The sequence below is a fragment of the Terrapene carolina genome, unplaced genomic scaffold (genome assembly GCF_002925995.2).
Source record: "Terrapene carolina triunguis isolate 2854851 unplaced genomic scaffold, T_m_triunguis-2.0 Scaffold88, whole genome shotgun sequence".
In the NCBI taxonomy this organism is placed as follows: Eukaryota; Metazoa; Chordata; order Testudines; family Emydidae; genus Terrapene; species Terrapene triunguis.
The window spans coordinates 49,638,201-49,659,522 of record NW_020664439.1 but is presented as its reverse complement, the minus strand read 5'-3'; the positions used below and the strand labels follow the sequence as shown (position 1 = coordinate 49,659,522).

Genomic DNA, 21,322 nt, shown 5'->3' with positions numbered 1-21,322 from the left:
GCCTAGACAATTTTGAGGACTCCGTCATGCAATGGTAGTGCGATACGAGCGGGGTAGAGGCTGAGAGGTCGTTGAACATGGTGTCCGCCTGCTCGGCCATCTCCTCCACCTCTAGGCCCATGTTCTTGGCCACCTGTCAAAGCAGGGCCTGGTGTTCTTTAAAATCGTCTGGCGGGCTAGCCCTCGAGGGTCCTGCGACCACCTCGTCCGGGGCATTGTCAACTGTGGGGGAGGGAGGTTTAGGGGTGGGTGCAGTATCCTCTGCCTCGACCTCTGAGCATGCCTCATGCACCAAGCCAGGTGCCGCCAAATGTTGCTCCAAGGCGGTGGCAGAGGAGCGGTGTGCGAAGGGGGCATCGTCATGACCAGCACGCCCCACGCACTCCAATAAGGCCACTGCACTAGCCACTGGCCATACTGCCGACGCAGCACCTACGTTGACGTGGCCTCGGGTGCCCAATCGCGACAATGGGGGCTGGGCGAGGGGTTGAACTGCCCTTCCAAGCAATCCCCTTCCAGTGACCATGGTGGGGCCGTCAAAACCGGAGTCTGCCTGCTGACCGTTGTGGTAAGAAGGAACTGAGAGGGCATAGGGCTGGCGGTGCCTGATATACCAACACATGAGTGTGGCACTCAAGGGGGTGTCACTGCTGACCCTCCGGATATCGCTAAGGCAAAAAACTCCAACAACCACGCGCACGTGGGTGCATGCACACTTAGAATGGAATCAACATGAGCAAGCACTCGAAGAATTTTTAGTTAGTAGAAGCCAGACATCAAATCAAAATAGTAAAAGATGTAACCTTTTATTGGTACCGGTACTTCTGTGTCTATTTAGGCTTTGCAAAACAGGTAAGCAACATCTTTAATATCAGTTTTACTTGTTGGTTGTTTTTTTTTTTTTTATTGCTTTTGTAACATTTTCCTGAATCTGTAAGGCATGGTTTAGCACTCCAGAATGCACCAGTTGATAAGTTGACTTCTATTTCATCATAATTCCCAATTCCACTGTCTTACTAAACATCTGTGTGGCATAAGAGAACCTAACAAACATTAAAGCCTGGTACCCAGGGTAAAAGCCTGTGAGAATTTCACTTACACTGAGAAAAAGATCGATGCACTATCAAAACAGGAGACAGTTGATAAGCTTCTCAAGCAGGGACCGTGTCTTGTTTATCTGTAAAGCACTACGCCTATAGATAGTGCTATATTAACACTAACGGAGAAATACTGTCGTTTATATATAAGGCCCATTGGATTTTGTTTTTATTTTATTTACAAATTCCTGGGAATTTATCAGTCTGCATAAAAAAAATAAAAAACAGGTGAAAATCAGTAAAAAGGCAAAAAGGAGGGGCCAGAGGGCGAGAGAGGTGAGGGGATCCTTCCACTTCCTGTGGGCCTGGCTCTGCAGCTGTCAAGCATTCTTGGCTGCCAGGACCCAAGTCCCTGCCACTGTGCATGGAGCCATGCTGAAAGTCAGGAGGGGGCTCTGTCCGGCAGGTAGAGCAGATGAGGTGGTCACCTGGCTCCCTGCCCATCTCTGGGGGAGCAAGATAGGCAGGGAGCCCCTCTCAGCTCCCGGGACCCAGCTCCCTGTCGGTCTCCCTCTCCCTCTGCACAGCAGCAGCCACTAAACAGCCTTCACCCTCCTCTCCGCAGATGTGCCGTGGGGACTCTGTGAGGGGGCAGAATGTGAGTTACAACTGGTCAAACCCAAATCCTGGCTTTTTCAAAACCCGGGAATTTTTCAGGAAAATCTGATAAAAAACAGAATCAAAGGGAGTTATTTATACATTAAAAAAGTAGCCATATTCAGCAGTTGCATAATGCTCCATGCTCCTAGATCTCAAAGCACATTACAAAGGTGGGGTACCTTTATCATTATTTTGCAGATGTGGAAACAGAGCCACAAGGAGGTTGAGTAACTTTTAAACTGTGCATGCGACATGAACATTTAGTGTTCAAAGCCTGAATTTTATTATTTTCCCTTCAATTACATCTGCATTCAATAAATACCCAGCTCTCGAGGCACACACCATGCCAAGTCTCAGATCAGCAATAGAGAAATTATAATCAAAGAGTGTAGATATCATGCAGAAAAAAAGGTGCATACGGGACCACTGGATGTGACATTTTGCAACATGTACACTACACAGAGATTTCAAACAGTGATCTTGTCAAGTAAACGCAAAAGGGTTTTTTGTACAGAGAGGGATTTCATACAAGTACAGACTCATTCATGTGATATACAATCTATGGAATCTGCTTTCCTTCACCGTTGTGGAAACAACTTAAACTTCTGAAGTTACCCACAGTCTGTCAAAAGATCATATAAACCAATTTACCTTTTTTTTTTTAAAAATGCACTCGTTTTCCTGTAATCAAGTGGTTTTAAGAAAAAAGAAGCCCCAATGCTCAATCTGTTAGATTATCTTGCCACGTTTAATTTTAAGCACCACTGTATGAAAAACTACACTTTAGTTTTTTTACACAATGGTGCTTAAAGTTTTATTTTTGATTATCAAATGTTAGGGGTTTCCTGTTCCACTTCTAGCGTTGCTCTCTGTGTCAGAATCAAAATGATAAATGTTCTTACATACTGATTCCTTCCTATTCTCAATTACCAGTAATTCAAATCATTTGCCTCTTTCAGAGGGAAGAATACAAGCCTATGTCAATTTCCTAACCTACGTTTTGGGATAATTGCACAATGAACTGTTTTGAACCTGTCTAACATCCTCTTCCAGGGCAGTATTCAAGTATTCAGCACTGTTTGTCAATTGTAGCTGGATTACTACACTTGTATTAAGAGTTTCAGGAGAAAAATAAAAAGGGGCTTTAAAAAAGTCACTGGACATCTGTGAAATTGTATTTAGATCATTTTCTTAATTCTATCTCATTGACAATTTTAACAGCAATAGTAGCTAAGTCGAGATATGTAAAAAAAGATGATGTTCATTTATTTGGGGCTTATATTATACAAAATGTATAACTGGCAGACGAGACAACAGAAGAAACAAGTAAAATCAAGTGAGCAAAATTCTATGTGATACCTCAAAGAACTGGTGAATATTGATTTAATCCACCAAGCTCTTGTATGTCACTTGCAGACTGCGTTGGGGGCAATCTGAGAGACTGAAGGAAATGAACACCACTGAACAGTTATACCAGTCTAAACAACACAAAGCAAGGGATCTTGTGCATTACACTACTTTAAAGTAATTTTGGCCTTAAAGTCCCCAGTAAAAAGAAAATATATTAAAGAAAATCTGTTTTTGATCTTTTTTTCTGAAATGTTTATTTGAGAGGGTCAAACAAAGTGAGTTACACTGTTAAATTATTTTTCTGTATTACCCACACACATAATTAGCTTACTTTCCAACAGGACATGGGGAAAGTTAACAGGAAACCCAGTTAGTGTCCAGGCAACCCCCAAAATGAAATGTGATTGGCTATGATTCAGAGGAACATCATCTACTAGGAAAGCAGCCATAAAACGAGCAGCTGTTGACATTATTTCCTGAGCCGAACTTTTTAAGGAGTCAATGAATGACAGCCTGTACTTTTCAAATGGCAGAATTCCTTCGATGATAATAGCTCAAGTGCTTAAGCAAAGTCTCTCTCTCAGATCTCCCTTCTCACCACAATGTATTTAGAGGTGTACTCTAGTGCTTGAGGATGCGCCAACATATCGTATACAGATACAACCAATATTAGTTAGAAGGGCATTAATTCATGTATGTACAAATGATAAATCTTTATTTCAAACTCCCAGGATTATTTGCAGGCAAGAAAGTGACACTGGATAAAACCACTTTATGAATCTGCTCCAGTCTTGCCATACTAGACCACAGCCAAGAAATAAAAGCCTCTCCTTCCTCTCAGGAACAGAACTTAATTGGACAACTTTGGCATTCCCTCATCCTGTCATTTCAACACAACCAAAACTGGATTCTGCGGTCCTGTTTGTCTTGCTTCAAAAATTCAGATGGGAGGTTTTGTTCAATACTTCTCAATCCCATGTGAGAAATTACTTCCCCCACCCCTTTGACATCACAGGATGCTTCAAAAAGGTACGATAGGAAGAAGAATGGGACAGAAAAGCCATTTCATTCAGTCTTCTTTGTGCAATGCATTTTAGGAAAGGCCTGCGTTCTTACGGTAAAAGTTCAGCTGAAATATAAAAAGACAATGAATGTAATTAACAACAGGTGCAATCATATTATACAGCTCAGTCATGATGCCTTATATACTCTGAGAATTAACACAAGAATTAGGTGATGGACTTGAATGAAATCTGAAAAAGACACTCAGATCTGAGTGCTGACAATAATAATTTTCACGTGCACTATCTAGCACTTTTCATACAAGGATCTCAAAATACTTTCCAAAAAACAGAGGTATCGTCACATTTTGATTACAATGGGCTATAACTGATCTCACATTTTAATGTTGATACAAATTGTGCACTCAAAGTGTATCTTAGAGCTGTTTCATGAGACCTGAATAACTAACCTAGAGAATGGGGTTGTAGCTGTGTCGGTTCCAGGATATGAGAAAGACCAGGTGGGGGAGGTAATATCTTTCATTAGACCAACTTCTGTTCATGAAAGAGACAAGCTTTTGAGCCACCCAGAGCTCTTCTTCAGGTCTGGGAAAGGAACTCTCAGTGTCACAGCAAAAACTCTCCGACTCCAACTACTATAAAGAACTCAAAGATGACCCCACACCACAGTTTACCCAGGAACTTAAGGATATCATCAAATCCTTCCTCAAACACCTCCAAGACAAACTCCACAAACTCATTCCCCACATACTTGCTACATACAAGGGAATCCAGGCAGACCCATCATATCTGGCCACGGCACTCTTACTGAAGGAATATTGGGACTCATACAAACCAACCTCAAACCACTCACCACACAAAGGGCCAGCTTCCTTCAGGGTACAACCGACTTCCTTCATAAACGCCTTCAGCAGGCAAGGACATACCACAAGAGAAGTAGATCGTATCATGGAATGGGCCACCCAAATAGCCCAAGAGAACCTGCTTCAACACAGAAATAAAACCTCCTCCAACCTCACACTCCTAGTTGTCCCCTACCACCCCATACTGGAACCCATACAAGGTACCAACAACTACAACCCATACTCGATTTTCTTGAACCTCTACTTCTGGCCTTCAAACAACCCCCCAACCTCTCCATGCTCATCATCAGAAGCAAGCTTCCCACAGACCAGGACACACCAACTCAAAGTGGCATCAGACCCTGCCAGAATAACAGATACAGGACCTGTAGTCATATCTCTACTGCTACAATGATCAACACCCCCCACAACACAACTTTCGAGATCCATAGATCCTGCACATGCCTATCAACACGTGGTGTACCTCATCCAGTGCACTAAATGTCCCAATAACAAGGATGTGGGTGAAACCAGACAGACAATCACTATGCCCTTGAATGAACTCAAACAGGAAAATGATAAGACAAAAACACCCTATCACCCACAGGTGAATACTTTTCACAAAGTGATCACTCTGTATCTGACCTCTCAGTCCTCATCCTCAAAGGAAACCTGCATAACACTTTGAAACAATGAGCCCGGAAGCTTAAATTAATTACTCTGCAAGATGCCAAAAATTATGGACTGAACAGAGATACTGGATTTATGGCTTATTACAACAATCTGTAATCCACTAACCCTCTCTTTTTGTCCTATGACTACAGAGGTGTTTACAGGCCACTCTACTTTGAATGGTCCATTACAATGTGTGTTAACTCCTTATGCTAAACAATCTTTTCCACCTTGCATTTTGCTGTGACATTCTGAGTATGTTTCCCAGACCTGAAGAAGAGCTCTGTGTGGCTCAAAAGCTTGTCTCTCTCACCAACAGAAGTTGGTTCAATAAAAGATATATTACCTCACCCACCTTGTCTCTCTAACCTAAAAGCACTTACACTACACTTCACATTCTTTTGCCGTTATAAAGACTAGAATCATGGCACTGAAAATTGGAAACAAAAAGGAAAGAAGCAAGGGAAAGCTGTAAAATGAAATGGATTTTCAGGAAACAATTCCTTCAGTATTGTGTGTGATGGGTTGTTTTGTGTGTACAGGACAGTAAGAACATTGTACCTGCTTGAACAATCTACTTCTCCTGATGGAGGGCTTCAATGAAGGCTTCAAGTTTTTCCTGGATTTCACGAACTTTTTCTAGAAAGATTAAAAAGATTGCCATTCAAATTTCTAGTTATTTTATTCAGAATAGATACAAAAAAACTCAACTATAAAGCAGAGCAAAATCCAATTTTGTAAGCAATCGTTATCCTAAATGTTTGATGCACTGAATGCCTTTGTGAACAGTTTCTGCATCAGATAAAAATTAATAGACTCTCTCTTAAGGCTGTTTTTTTCTTTAAAGAACTTTTCCAAGTATATACCTTTTTACCATAAATGCTAATTTAATAATTCCAAAATGCAGCAAAGCAATCTGATACTGAAATAGCTATGTTTTGAAAAGCTCAGATTTCCACTGGTTCACACACATCAAGTCAACTGTGCACCCATCGTTATACAGTGGGAGTTATTATCCATTAAGTAAAGTGCACTAATCCCTCTCTCTTTTAGCCCAATATCATTATTCTCCACATTAGTAGCACAACCACCATTTATCATTCAAGAAACAGTTAAAAACTAGTGCCTAACAGGTAGAATTGCAAGTAATCAGACCTCAACGTGCAACACACCTGGTACAAAAGACACAGTGCTTGGAGCGAAGAATCCTATCTGAGTTGAATATTCAATTATATATCTAGTCTTGGTCCCTTGCATTTCAGCACTGACCAAAAGGATGCAGTCAGAATTATATTCCGCAAAACCTCTAAATTTGGAATCATTTTCCCCATCAGCAAAACCACTAACAGGACCAAACCTACGTTCAGTTACTGAAAACAAAATGTCAGTAGGAAAGTTAAAAAAAAAACCCCAAACCCTTAATTTTTTTTACCATCACTTGTGTCCCTCTCTCCCCCTCAAGATCTTGTACAACACCCTTCACTGTAGTGTCTACATGTTATATGTAAACTGCAGTGACTTACAGAACAGACTTTAAAACCTAATGGGATTGAAAAGCCTGCATGCTTTTCTGCCCCTGCTTGAAGCTGCTTCTTGTAAACCAGTGGTTCTCAAACTTTTGTACTGGTGATCCCTTTCACACAACTAGCCTCTGAGTGCGACCCCCCCTTATACATTAAAAGACACTTTTTTATATATATATTTAACACTATTATAAATGCTGGAGGCAAAGCGGGGTTTGGGGGTAGAGGCTGAGGGGTCACGACCCCCAGTTTGAGAACCCCGTTGTAAACCTACGTAGAGCCAGTTACTCCTTTTTAAGTGCCTGAAGGAAAGGGAAGAAGTGGATCACCACACTTAGAATAATCCGGAAATCAAGCGTTCAGCCTAATAAAAGATACACTGTGTGTGCAAATGTTCAAATCTAGTTTTAGCAAAATAAGAATATCATCTGGGACAAAGCCCCAGATTCCCTTTGTGAGGTTATAAGGGACGCTTCTGGTTATCTTCCATTAGTAGTTTTCTTCATTTTCATGGCTACTTATTACATTTAAAAAACCGAAGTACACCATAGCCATGATTGAATGGGATACATGCGCAGCTGGGGCAAGCACCAAGTGTGATCACCCAAGGGAGTGTTCGTAGGAGGTAGCTAGGAAAAATAATCGTTTCATCTAACAATGAAATGACACAATCCTCATACTTTACACTAAAGTGTGTTTTGGAAACAAGAATAAATTAATCTTTTTAGGATAAAAAGGACATTTCAGCGGACCAGATTTTTAAGAGTGATATAAAATATACTCTAATAATAAAGAAAAATTCTGCAACCGAAACAAAGCTGTTAACATTATTTGGCTAGCGTTTGAAATAGATACAGTAAAACAAGGCAGTCAACTTTATTTCAGGGTTTCTTGGTTATTTTGTTAACAGCCTGGCAGAAATGGGAATTTGACTCTACTGTCCACATGCCAGGTATGGGCAGGCAGCTCACGCATCGGTCTCTCCATGACCTCAACCTCAAGTTGGCTGGACCACCCTCTTGAAGGCCAGACGTAGTTTAGTCTCCTGACCAACTTTGTCATGGGGCATTCTAATGAGCAAAGAAAGGATCTGTACACCAGAGCGAACTTAGTGATAGTGAGTGCTGACCTGTGTTCCTGGCTACCCTACACTGGGCTAAAAATACCAGAAGCATTTCATTAAAGACGTCAGGCTATCTTAGTCTATACTCGCCCTATACCATGTTCATCTCTGTGGTGTCTGAATGTTTTCCAAAGCTAAAAATTAAATAATGAGATGTATGCTTTTCAAGTGCAGCTTCCTCTCCAACCCCCCCGCCCCCTGCCTGGGAAATGACACGCATGTTTGTTTTGTTAATCTGAGTGCATTCATATGCATTCCTCAGGAGTAGTGCTATTCAGGGCAGCCAAAGTCTTGGAGTTTGAGACAGTCTTTTAGCTATTCTGGGTCCGGATAATTTCTAGTCTTGCAGATACGGACAGAGGGTAAATTCCTGGTCCCATTAAAGTCAATAGCACAGGTCCCATTGACTCCAGTAGGATCAGGATTTCACCCCAAAGACTTAAAATATAACGGAGATGAGCCCTCAGTAAAGCCATGTTGCTAAAGACAACATGCTGCTGCTGGATTCAAAACTGGTTAAAGATTGGTTTTTTGTTTCTGTGGGCGGGGGGGGAGGAGGGGGAGGGGCGCGCGGCGCACAACCCAGATATCTTTCAAAGGCTAATTTCATATTATATTTGACAAACGCATCACAATTATTTTTGTAATTATGATATATACATCTTACTTTGGGGAGTAATGTAATTCTGAACTATTTATTTTTGGTTTGGATTGCTTTATTCAGTCCAACATTCTTTCCTCAAATATGATTTTTATATTGATCAAGCTATTAGTGTCATTGAAAGCAGACAGATTTAACAACATTAAATGCAAATATTTTTCCTGCTCAACCCTTGGTTAGTGAAATAGTCCACTGCTATAAATTCACAACATCAACAAAATCCATAATTTATGAGTTCACCCTTAGAAGAAAAAAAGGAGGGGGGTTGTCGGTCTGTGCCAACAATACCTACTTTAATTTTTCAATCAAGGCATGTTAAAGTAACAGGATAGCCAATGTTTATTCCACCAGAATGTAGTTCATCAGTTGTGTTTGTTTAGAGAACAGACATACTAAAGTTGCTTCCATCGTTATCATAAGCACTTTATTAGTTTTTATACCTGGATAGAATTGAAGTAACTCCTTAACTGTAATAATTATGAGGTCTTTAAGTAACTTAACACTTTGGAAAAAAACCTTCTTAAATAAACAGTTAAAAAGTCTGTCAGGAAGTTATAATATATTCATACTAAGCTTTGTATTCGCAGTAGGAATACAGCTTATTGCACTGAAACAGATACTAATCATCAGGTAAAATGTATTTTCTTTCTAAAATCCACAATGCAGCACACAGTAATAGTACCCTGCTATTTAGTTTGCTTTTCATTTAGCATAATGGCAGAAAGCGTATTTACACAACTGTGATTAGTAAGATGGTAATTGTAAATTCTTGGAGATACTTATTTTGATGAGCAACACAGTGCAGTGACTGAATACTTTACAGTAAGTATGTCAGTACTTCATTGAATTTAAATTCAAACAACAGGACGGTAACTATAATTGACCCAAACAGAAACAATAGATGTTAACTGCCTCAAATTTTGGGGAAGTTTGCTTCTGGATCCACTTTGCTGTGAGATAGAATAATATTCGCCCCCCCCCCCCCCCACACACCCCATTTTCCAGGGGTTCTGCTCCAGATCTGGGTCCAAGCTTCTTGGCTTGAGCCCATCTCCAATTAAACAGCACAATTTCAATACATTTTATACTGCAAATGAATACTTTCTCAAAAACCCAATAGTCTCTTTTGGGTTTCAACATTAAGGAGATGGCTATGACATATTGAGACTATTTATGTTGCAATATTATATTATTCTAAGTAAAAATAACCCACAGACTATGAGTTAAACTTTTAACCTGCTAACAAGTATGTATTTCTCTAACATATTGAACTTTCTCCCGAGTTACTATCCAATGCTCCAATATCACATCAGGCTTCCAAATGCTACAGTTCTGTTATAATATACTTCTGAAGTTTATATTTAGACTGCTGCTCATAACTCTGATAGTTTTAATACAGATTTGGAGTTATGAATGCATGATTCTTACACCACCTGTTAAACAGTGATCAAAACTTAAGTGAAACCAGCGCAGGAAAACTATAACAAACCCCTTGTTTCTAGCTTTGGAACAATGAAACACACAGGCCTACAGGCAATGAATGCCCATTCTACTTTCCATTTACCCAATGTTTACCTAAAAGATGAGCTGTTCCATACATCAATTCATTATGTCTCCTGATCTGGTCATGAATATTCCCATAATCCTTTCCCAATATCCCATAAACCTCCACTGACACAGAATGAAGAAATTCTTTATTCAGACGGCTTGAGAGACCCATTCATGCTTGTTCCCTCTTTATCTCCACATGAAATGATACCGCTGCCCACTCATTTTCTTTTCATTAATCCTCTGATACTGACTCTAAAAGGCTCAAAACCAGACTAATTGATCTGTAATTAGGATTTGAATACACAGTGAATACAGAAAGACCCAGCCAAGGATAAGGTTTACTTTTGCTGTTAACATCAATTTAGCAAGGAGGAAAAAAACCCAAAATATTCAGTCTCATAAAGACAGATTGTCTACTTACTGGTCCCAACTTTATAGCTACATTATTAATGTGCCTCACCCGTAAAAACACTGCATTGAGTGCAATAGCAGTGCTGTTAAAATTGAAGCCAGTTACCTTCCAAGCAAAGCTGATGAGGTAGGGGTGAATAACTTAAAGCAATAAAATTGAAAGAAACTTTTCATATAATGCTGTAAGAGTAAGAAAAATAATCAGCTTTATAATCAAATGACTTTTTTAAAAAGAGGAATTTAGCTTTCCAGTGTAAGACATTTCTGTCATGACTGAAAACAAATGGTGTAAAAGTTTCCTCAGAGGCTAGAAATTTTCCACAGAGGTATCTCTGTAGACAAAAATGTCCTGTTTACTAATTCTTCTCTTTGATTATATAAATCTATATTTTTGTTTAGTTTTTCAAAATACATACATTTGACTAAATATAGGATCACTTCTGCCTTAATCTAACATTAAAAGCAACACAGCTATACATCACTGGCAATGAGATTGCCTTTTCAGAATAATAGGTGCTTAGATGCTATGATGAGGTGTGCCACAAACTCCTAGATGGAGAAATGCAACTTGAAGACAGATCCACACACACACACACACATATATATGAATGTATGTATATCAAGTAGTGCAGCAGCAAGAGGAGTTGCAGGTAACCTTTCCCCTTCAACTAACTCAAAGTATCAGTTTAAAACTTTTTCTGCTAGACTATCCGTATGGCAGAAGCAGCATGGGCTTCTGACAAAAGTTGTCATCCTGGCCTTGGAATAATATTTAGGACTCAAGAAACCTCCTAGAGCTTATCTACATGGGGAAGTTATATTGTTATCTGATAATGTGTAAATTTAAACTGCTATAGTTACAGCACTTTAACTCCTCATGTGGACACTAAATACAATAGTGTCATAAGAACAGATCATAACGGCCATACTGGGTCAGACCAAAGGTCCATCTAGCCCAGTATCCTGCCTTCTGACATTGGCCAGTGCCAGGTGCCCCAGAGGGAATGAACAGAACACGTAATCAAGTGATCCATCCGTCACTCATTCCCAGCTCCTGGCTGGGAATATACGTGTCTGTCTGTCTGTCTGTCTGTCTGTCTCTCTCTCTCTCTCTCTCTCATACACACACACACACACACAATATGTCATTTTTTCTCATTTTCCAAAGCTTATGTTGCTTTGGAAGGGGTTTAAGCAAATTTGAAAAAAACCCACTCTTATTCCAGAATAAGACAGCGTCCACACAACGAGTTAAAATGACATCGTTATATTGCTGTAAATATACTAGGAAAGTTCTCCCATGTAGACAAGCCCTTACTCTTTATTGTACACCTCTGTTCCCTGACTCTGAGAGGAATATGAAGGGAAAAAACCCTCACAAACTATTTTTCTTTTCATCTACAGATGAACAGTTACACTGGAGGAAAGGGGCTAGAGTTGTCTGTACTTAGAGAACTAAATCATACTACTTAGGACGTTACAAACATTAAGAAGGAATCCACACAAACATCCCTGCCTTGTAGGAAGCAGCTAGTATTCCCATTTTGCAGACAGGAAATCTCCGGCAGAGAGGTAAAGTCATCTGCTCAGAAATCAAACATTTAGATCCCTGTTTAGGTAAGCATTTAAGTACGTGTAAGTGCGTCCCTAAGTAAAGATGCTTTTCTCATTTGGGGCCTTAGAGGAATGAGCACAAAGCTGGCAGAAAAACTTCTGAGTTCTAATGTCCTCTCTGCAACTAAGATATGCTGCCTCCCAGTCTTACAAGTTAGACAATGGGAGATGGTCATTAGTCCGTTTCCTTGCCTATACAGGATTGCTCCCAGCAGGATGGTCTCTGGTTCTTTGTTCAGGCTACTTTCAAACAACCCAAGAAACTGTAGGAATCTTTCCGCAGACCAACACATCTCTGTCAAAAGTTTCTCCTGCCTTTCAGCCTGAAACTTTTGCTTAGTATCAAACCACCATCTACAAAAAAAGTTTATTCTTTAAAAAGAGGAGGAAATATTTGCACAGCCATGACATATGCATGCCTGAACTGAGTGACCACAAAAGGCAGGGCTCTGACCCTTGCGCTTCCTTGCCCTCCCCCCATCCGTTTTTGGTGTATGCTGCATCCTCACTTGTCCGTCAGTCTATCATTCAGGATTTGAGTCTACAGTCTGATCTGCACAGAGCCCCACTGAAGTCAATGGGGCCCATTTATAGACATCGAATTGCAGGATCAGGGGCTGAGATTATAAACTCCTTGACGACAGGGACCTATCTTCTATTATAAACTTTGATGAAGCACCTTGTAGACTAGGGGGCACTATGAAACGACACTTATAACCCCTATAGTTCTGGCTTCTTGTACTTTGTTAAATAATTCCTCTCCGTTTTGAGGGTTTACACCCTTCTGATATTCGTAGGTTTTGATTCGTCCTTCCTTTTATCTGGCGTTTATATTTTAGTTCTTTTAAATCTTTCCTCCTAAGTCAATTTTCTCCATTCTGTTCCCTGAATTCCTTCTACACAAGAAGTTAGCTTGCTACAGCTCCTTTAGGAAAATCGCTGATTCGCTGTTATAAAAACATCATCTTTCCTTCAGTAAGCAGAAAATCCAGTCTATAGTCAGATTGATTAGAATGCCCAGCATCATACTCTTCATATCAATATGGATCCACAGTCCACTGCAGGAAGTGGGATTTTAACTTATTCCTAACTAGCGCATTATCCCAGTTACATATACAAAACCACACTGAACAAATATAAAAGGGGCTAAGTGAAACAATCTCTTCTTGGTTCAGCCCTTTGTGCCACGTTCTTCCACATTCTATAGGACCATAGAAAACTCCAGTTCTTGCTAAAACAATGTGGGGGCAGTGTTCTAAAGATTGTCCAAAAAAGTCAACTCCCAAAACAACCCCTATACCCACAAGTTACAAAACTTGCATCAACATGCCTTCTCCCACCTCACAAATCTCAAAAGGCTAAGAGCTACTATAATTTACTGATCATTGCAGGGTCATGTCCTGCTGAATTTTAAAAAATTCTTTGACATCGGCTCATCACATTTTTTTTTGCCAGTTTCCTCTTGTTCACATACCATATTTTCCTCTGGATGTGTCGGACAGGAAAGCTAAAACTTTTTTTAAAAAAAAGGAAAAACCACCCAGGCAGCCCTTAAAGAGACAGAACATCATTTATCACCTGCAAAGACAGATTTATAAGAAGAGGGCCCCCTCTGCTCCTTTAAGACTGCAAAACAGATGGGAAGTGAATGGACAGTCAGAGGGTCAAGAAAACACATGGGAGGTGCTGCTTGTCTGCTGTATGTATGTTCCCAGCATAAGAAAGAGGTCAAGATTGTAACTGCATGGCTGGGGGCTGGAAAGGCCCTTTCTTCAAGCTGTTACAAAGACAAACGCTGTTCCTCATCCTGCTGTCAAACCGTTATAAATATTGGTCTGTCAAAAGCCCTTCAGTGGCTGAAGTTTTTAAAAAAAGGCAGACCAGGAGGATGAATCATGTGAATGATTCTTAAACAATTAGCTCATTAGTGTAATAAAAGCACTGCAGTACTGGAGAAGTTTAAATGGAATTTATAATAGTTCATATAGTAAATCCATGAATCATTAAAAATATATAGGCTTAAAATGCAAGCTTGCAGAAAAGCTAGCGTACCACTTCATTACTGGTAGCCAGCACAGAATGAACAAAGCTGCTAACCGAGGTAACATCATAGTAAAACTAACTTTTACTGTTATCAAATATGTTTCTCAAATCTACTGTACCATGCAAGAGATGCAAATATATGGCAAGGTTAAATGAATACTTCCTGTAAATTTTGAACTTCAAAGTATATTCACTGAGATTGGATAATCATGACACAAAAGTATTAATCACATTTTGGGTCTAAGGCTTGGTCTACACTTACCCCCCAAGTCGAAGTAAGGTACGCAAATTCAGCTACGTGAATAACGTAGCTGAATTCGACATACCTTACTTCGAACTTACCGCAGTTCAGACGCGGTCCACACGCGGCAGGCAGGCTCCCCGTCGACTCCGCGGTACTCCTCTCGTTGAGCTGGAGTACCGCAGTCGACGGCGAGCACTTCCTGGTTCGATTTATCGCGTCCAGACCAGACGCGATAAATCGAACCAAGAAGTTCGATTTCCAGCCGCCGAACTAGCGGCTAAGTATAGACCAGCCCTAAGACTTGCTTTACAGAGGTAGGAAGATAAAAACAGCACTATGATGTTTTACTAGCTGGAGCCCAGAGCTACTGGCAAAACTTAATCAATGTTTGCACTAAATCACTTTTCCAGCCCTTGAAAACAGGCAGTTCATTTTTGGGTGCTGCTAGAATCCTGGTATTCTTGGTGGTATGGGGAGTGGTGCGAGGAGGTGCTCTGCGTGGCTGATAGAACAAGTGAGATGCTGTTATAATGATGGATTACTGATCTTACTTTGAATAGTTAGCATCATCTTAGAACCCTAAAACAAAAGCAAAATATTTAGCATAACCATTTTATATATATCCAAATATAGCCAGATCTCCAGGAGTTGGTTTAACACATCCTAGTTTTATGGACATGAGCTCTTCTATGACCTCCTGATGGCGAACTGACCAAGTACTTAACTAGACCACAACAGGAAACATCAGGGGAGCCTGCTTCCCCACCATAGACAGAGAACCTATCTTTCTCTCTTTTCCTTCCTGTTTCAGGGGAGGATTCAGCCAAAGGAAATTTAGATACCCCAGCTTGTATGGTTAACATGCTATAAGCGAGAACCATGACACCAGGTCAAACACTGCAAGAAACTGATGCTTGGAATAGAGTCTAGATAGAAGATGTATAATCATCATCACTCAAGTCAATCTAGCTACCAGCATTACTGATAACTTTACTCAAATATGATTTGAGGATAAAGTATCAACCGCCACTTAAAACCCCACACCTTTACTTCATGCTAGGGGATGGAGCAAAATCAGCAGTAAGAAAGCCAGCTTGTCTGTAGACATTAAAGATACTTCCACAAGTACTTAGCATTGCCATTTTATTTTAACATAGCTAAAAATGCTCTTAGAAAAAAAGACCACCATAAAACATGAATTGTGCATTGTACTGATGAAAGTGTAGGCTACTAATTAATCAACGTCTTGACCCACACTGGCCCAAGGTCTGCACATGAGCCCTTCTCAGCTAACGAAACTGTTTCCAGCAACACATTTTCCCCTCCCCAATCAAATAGAACAGAAGCCGACTGTATTTCCCAGAGTAGTCCCCAGGGCTCTACAGACTGGCAAACATGAAGTTATCGCCCCGTCTCTGACAACGCAGGAGCATAGTATTAAAGCTGAGATAGCTACACTGAGGTGAAAATGACAACTACTGAGACTTTTGACCTGACACTAGTTACGTTTTTGAGAACTTGTCATGTGTCAGGTCCCACATCCCTATAAAAGGGAAGGTAATTAATGCCACAGTACTACCATAAACAGCGCTCAGAGCCTACCACAGGTTTCAAAATGTTCATTAAGCATAGAATTTCCAATTAAAAACTGCCAAAATGAGAGACAGAATGGAGCACACAATAGATGTTAGTCACCTTGCTTAATGCGCGACTGGAAGGTGCCCAGATAGTACAGTGATGAGAAACCAACACAAAATAGAAATGTCTTGAATCAGCTCAACAATCAGGCAAAGATTTAATTGTGGAAGATTTAATTGTTTTCATTCACTGTATCAGAGCAACGTGCCCGTTAACTGGGGAGGGAATAGGTGAAAAACAAACTAAAAGCAGACCATGAACACTATGTGATGTCTCATCCAAATACATATAAGGTTTAAATTCCTCCAGCTGATGCACAAACAACTTCTGTGACTAACCATATTACGAAAGGCAATTACTTGTGTAAATCCCAGTGCAGAAATGTGAATACTGATCTTTATAAAAACTAAATGTTAGAAATTGATACATTTTGGTCCTCAAACCAAAGGAAGGTTGTACTCAATAGTTACTTGGACCACAAACCAGTAAAATCTATCTACAACAACATTTATGTTAAATTTCATCATTAGAAGAGAAAATGTCTGTCTGAAATTATAACAAGAGAAATGTTTAGAGATAGGACTGATACCATGATTCATCTCTGCTTGTCAGGAATACAGATTAATTGCTTAAGTGCTCCTGCTCTGAAAGAAGAACAGGAGTACTTGTGGCACCTTAGAGACTAATTTCAGAGTAGCAGCCGTGTTAGTCTGTATCCGCAAAAAGAACAGGAGTACTTGTGGCACCTTAGAGACTAACAAATTTATTAGAGCATAAGCTTTCGTGGGCTACAACCCACTTCTTCGGATGCATATAGCCCAGTACAGACAGTTTAAGAAGTGTGAGAATACTTACATGGGGAGATAGATTCAATGTTTGTAATGGCTCAGCCATTCCCAGTCTCTGTAAGTATTCTCACACTTCTTATCAAACTGTCTGTACTGGGCTATCTTGATTATCACTTCAAAAGTTTTTTTCCCTCTTACTTAATTGGCCTCTCACAGTTGGTAAGACAACTCTCACCTGTTCATGCTCTCTGTATGTGTGTATATATATCTCCTCAATGTATGTTCCATTCTATGCATCCGAAGAAGTGGGCTGTAGCCCACGAAAGCTTATGCTCAAATAAATTTGTTAGTCTCTAAGGTGCCACAAGTACTCCTGTTCTTTTTGCGGATACAGACTAACACGGCTGCTAATCTGAAACCTGCTCTGAAAGAGCAGATGTTACTTTATTCTTCATTTTCTTTTTTGTTTGTATTGTCATATTAATTACTATACTGCTCTCTTATTTTATATTGCCTTCCATCTTGGAAGCTAGGTGAAAAATCACCATCACCATACTAAATAAGCTGGCAAAGAAACACCGATGACCCTAGTTTCTTAGGTCTTTTGGGGTCTGATTAATATATTTCACAGCTTGGTAGTGGTTGATTCATCTTCCTTTGATTCATCTACCTGCAATAATTTTGCATTTCTACAAACACTACTACTTCTAAATGAAGATCCAATTAATGATGTATATGGTATCTGTACATATAACTGATCAGGTTTTTTTAAACTAGCACCCAACATTCTGTTTCCATCCTTGAAACATGCAGTAAATTTCAGGAAGAGATTAAATTTAGTAAATATAACACCAGAACAACATGCATCAAAGGATAGATCATTGGACTTGGACAAGATTAATAGGCAGCAAACATGCCTTCAGTCCTACACCGATTTATCATTATCTTTCTATGTTGACTTTAAATGATGGTCTTGGTCTGCGAAGAATGTGCTAAACTTTGTGAGGATCCGTTTTTGAACCTGGATATTAGTGCCTGGCTCTTCATCAATAACATTAAGAAACCACAGCGCTCGGATCTTCGCCATCTGGGATTTTGAAGTTAAGAAAACCATCGCTCCATCAGAGGAGGTTTACAATTGATGTATGCTCTCCCTTGAGGATTACTTCCCTCTTTGAGACGACGCGGCTCTTTAAAGCCCTTTCTGCCATGACACAAAGCAGGAGCTACCTTATCTGCACTTTGACACAAACAATCCTACACATTCCTCTAGCAACTGCTTTAATTTGTCAGTTTCACACAGCTGTCCAAAACAAAGAACTGTTAAATTCAAGTTGCCTCCACTACCACAAAGTACATTTGCTTTAGATGGGCTCATGCACTGGGCTACACTGAATTAAAAATAAGGCAAAGGTGACTAGGTAAAAATAATAGTGATTTGCTCTATAACTGAATAGAACAGAGTAGGAACACTAAACAAAAATAGCTGAATATATTTTAATCCTAATGATAACAATCATATTCAGTGTGCATGTACAAACTACACATCTGCTGTCTCTCTCACACACACACATCCTCCCCACAATTCAGCATGCATATGGGGAGGGTTGTGAGGAAGCGTGTCATGTTGCCTCTAACATTTCCACCTTATCAGATACAGATGGTGTAGGTGAGCATTTAGTTTCTGGCTGAGACTGGGGCATAGATGAGGGTGCACTAAATAAGGAACAAATCCAGAAAAGACTGAGGGGGAACGAGTGGAAGATAACAGCCACCATAACGGAGGGCATAATCTGACTTGAATTTGCAGGTCTTTTTAGTTCCTCAGCTGCTTGAGATGATCAGATAGTGGGGACAGCCAGGACGGCTGTTTGATCTGCACCTGTTCAGAAAGTTACCTTTTCAGATGCAGCTCTCACTACTTTTGTCACTTCAAGATTAGACTACAGCAAGATGCTCCTTAGGAGGATATCTTAGGGCCGTTAGGAAACCCGTGCATAATGCAGCTGCCCCTCGTTAAGTGGTGTATCTCACTGGTTGCAAGGTTACCATCCTGTCGTCATTCAAATCTCTTCTAAAAGCTCACTTCTTCCATGATTATAATTAGTTCTAAAGATCCCTGTATGTTCTTCCTTCCTCTGGATTTCCAAGTCCACATCTTCTCCATGTCCATCTTTTAGAGTCCCTTCTGGGGACTTTGGGACCCCACAGTAAGTGCTTACAGAATTAGACCCTTTACCTCAGTCTTGCAGAATCCAAACATATTGTTGGCAATAAATATTTTAAGCACCAATATAAAATAAAAATAATAGTAGCCAACTCTCTGTAATCTGCATTGGTTATCTATTGGTTTCCAAGTGGACTTTAAGGTGTTGGTTTTGCCCTACTGATCTGGACCCTTCCACCCTGAGAGACTACTCCTCCCCCATGGTTGTGACCAGTAGAGCTGCTAGAGTTTTATCAGTCCTTATGTTTAAACGGGGAAGATCCGATTTAGAAGCAAAACAATCTGGTACAAATGGAGTCAGGAAAGCCAAGGGAGGACAGGATTTTAGGAACATATGTGATCAACAGGTCATGAGATCTGATCAGGAAGAGGTCATTAGAAACCTTGTAGTCATCTCAGTGGAGTGAAACACAAATATGGGATAGTCAACTCCACACTCTAAAATTAGTTTCATGCAGCATTTTCATTCTGCAGCTCATAGCAATGAAGAAAATAATGTCACCATGCAGTACTATGCTACAGCGGCCCCCAAATTAGTGCTAATGGACTCTGGCACCCAGCTCCACTTAAATGTATGACATTAAAAACAGGGCCGTCTTTAACCAGACAGTTATAAGCAGACATTCCACAGACCCCAGGAACACCCTTATTTGAGTGGAATCTAACAAATGGCCGTATATGACCCATAAACTCCAAATTCTGGCTCCACAACAATCTCTGTATTTTAATTACCAGTCTAATCTGGTGAGAAACTGTACATAGATTTGCAACTGAACTAAGATGGCATGCGAAGGACGTCCAATATTCAACCAACATAAATCAGGCACACTAAAAGGACACTTCCAAAATAAAATGCAACAGAGGCTTAAACCCAATTCTAATGAATTCACAACACAGTAAAAAAGTAATACAGTGACTTCAACAGGCAACAAATCCCAGTGTTAGCCTTAGATATAAAAAGCAGAAGAGTTTTTCGGAACACTAGTTTAGTTCGTCTTGATACACTTTGACCTTTAGAAGAAAATAATTACAGCTAATTCTGTGCATCAAGATTACATTTTAGAACTATGACAGAATTTAAGAAAATCGCCCTAAGGTAGGAATTTCTTTTTCTGCACATTCAACTGCCTTCCTCCGTTTCAATAGGCCTTTGTGTAGAAAGAAGTCCTGACTAGTCTGTGACACCTGCACAGGTGTCAATACCTTATGTGCTGACAAACTGACTTGGGGGCTGACCCTTCCACAGTCATACTTGGTTATTTAAGAGTCAGGTTTCCCTCAGTATTCTGCTGATCCCTCGCCCTCCTTCTGCGTCCCTGCCACTACTCCCACTTCACAAATAGGATCTGCATGGGGTTTTATTTCTGTTTTAGGGTTTGTTTGTTTGTTAAAATACCTGAATTATGAGGGAGCAGAATGTTGGATGAATAGCACACACAGAACTGCAGGAAGATGCTTTGCATATTATATAATTCTTACATGCACATATACTGTGCAGGAATTGGATTTTGAAGAAAAGTGGTTTGGGTTTTTTTTAAGCAGAATTCATAGTTAAGCTCTTTAAAAGAAAGGACACCCTGAGATCCATATTAAGTTTCTTTGAGCAGAGACTGGGGCGAAATCTTTGCACTGATTTCAATGGGGCCAGGATTTCACTCTGTAGCTTCCTGTTTGCATTGACAGCACTTATATTGTAGTAGCACCCACAACAATCTATGTCTATAGTCACTTACGGAGCTTCAGAAGTGAAAAAGACCCTCATGCACTGCTCTGTGTGGTTATTTTCCAAATGATTTGCAAGATTTTTTTTCTTTCGATTTATAATATGATAATTCATAATAATTGCTACTTATTGAAATTGCTTTGTAAAGCCAAACCTTGCAGTCCAGCTGTGGTTAAGAATTTGGCCATGCAGC

General features: G+C 40.1%; 1 protein-coding gene across 1 annotated transcript in view; it reads right to left on the bottom strand.

Moving 5' to 3' along the window:
• Window positions 1-1,956: 1,956 nt before the first annotated feature.
• The window catches only part of OPA1 (OPA1 mitochondrial dynamin like GTPase), a 68,459-nt gene continuing 49,093 nt past the window's right edge, over window positions 1,957-21,322 (bottom strand). The window contains exons 25-26 of the mRNA XM_026649944.2: window positions 6,145-6,222; window positions 1,957-4,176 (exon numbers count right to left, since the gene is read on the bottom strand). Coding sequence (XP_026505729.2) covers window positions 6,158-6,222 — 65 coding nt within the window. The 3' untranslated portion in view covers window positions 1,957-4,176; window positions 6,145-6,157. The remainder of the gene's footprint in view (window positions 4,177-6,144; window positions 6,223-21,322) is intronic.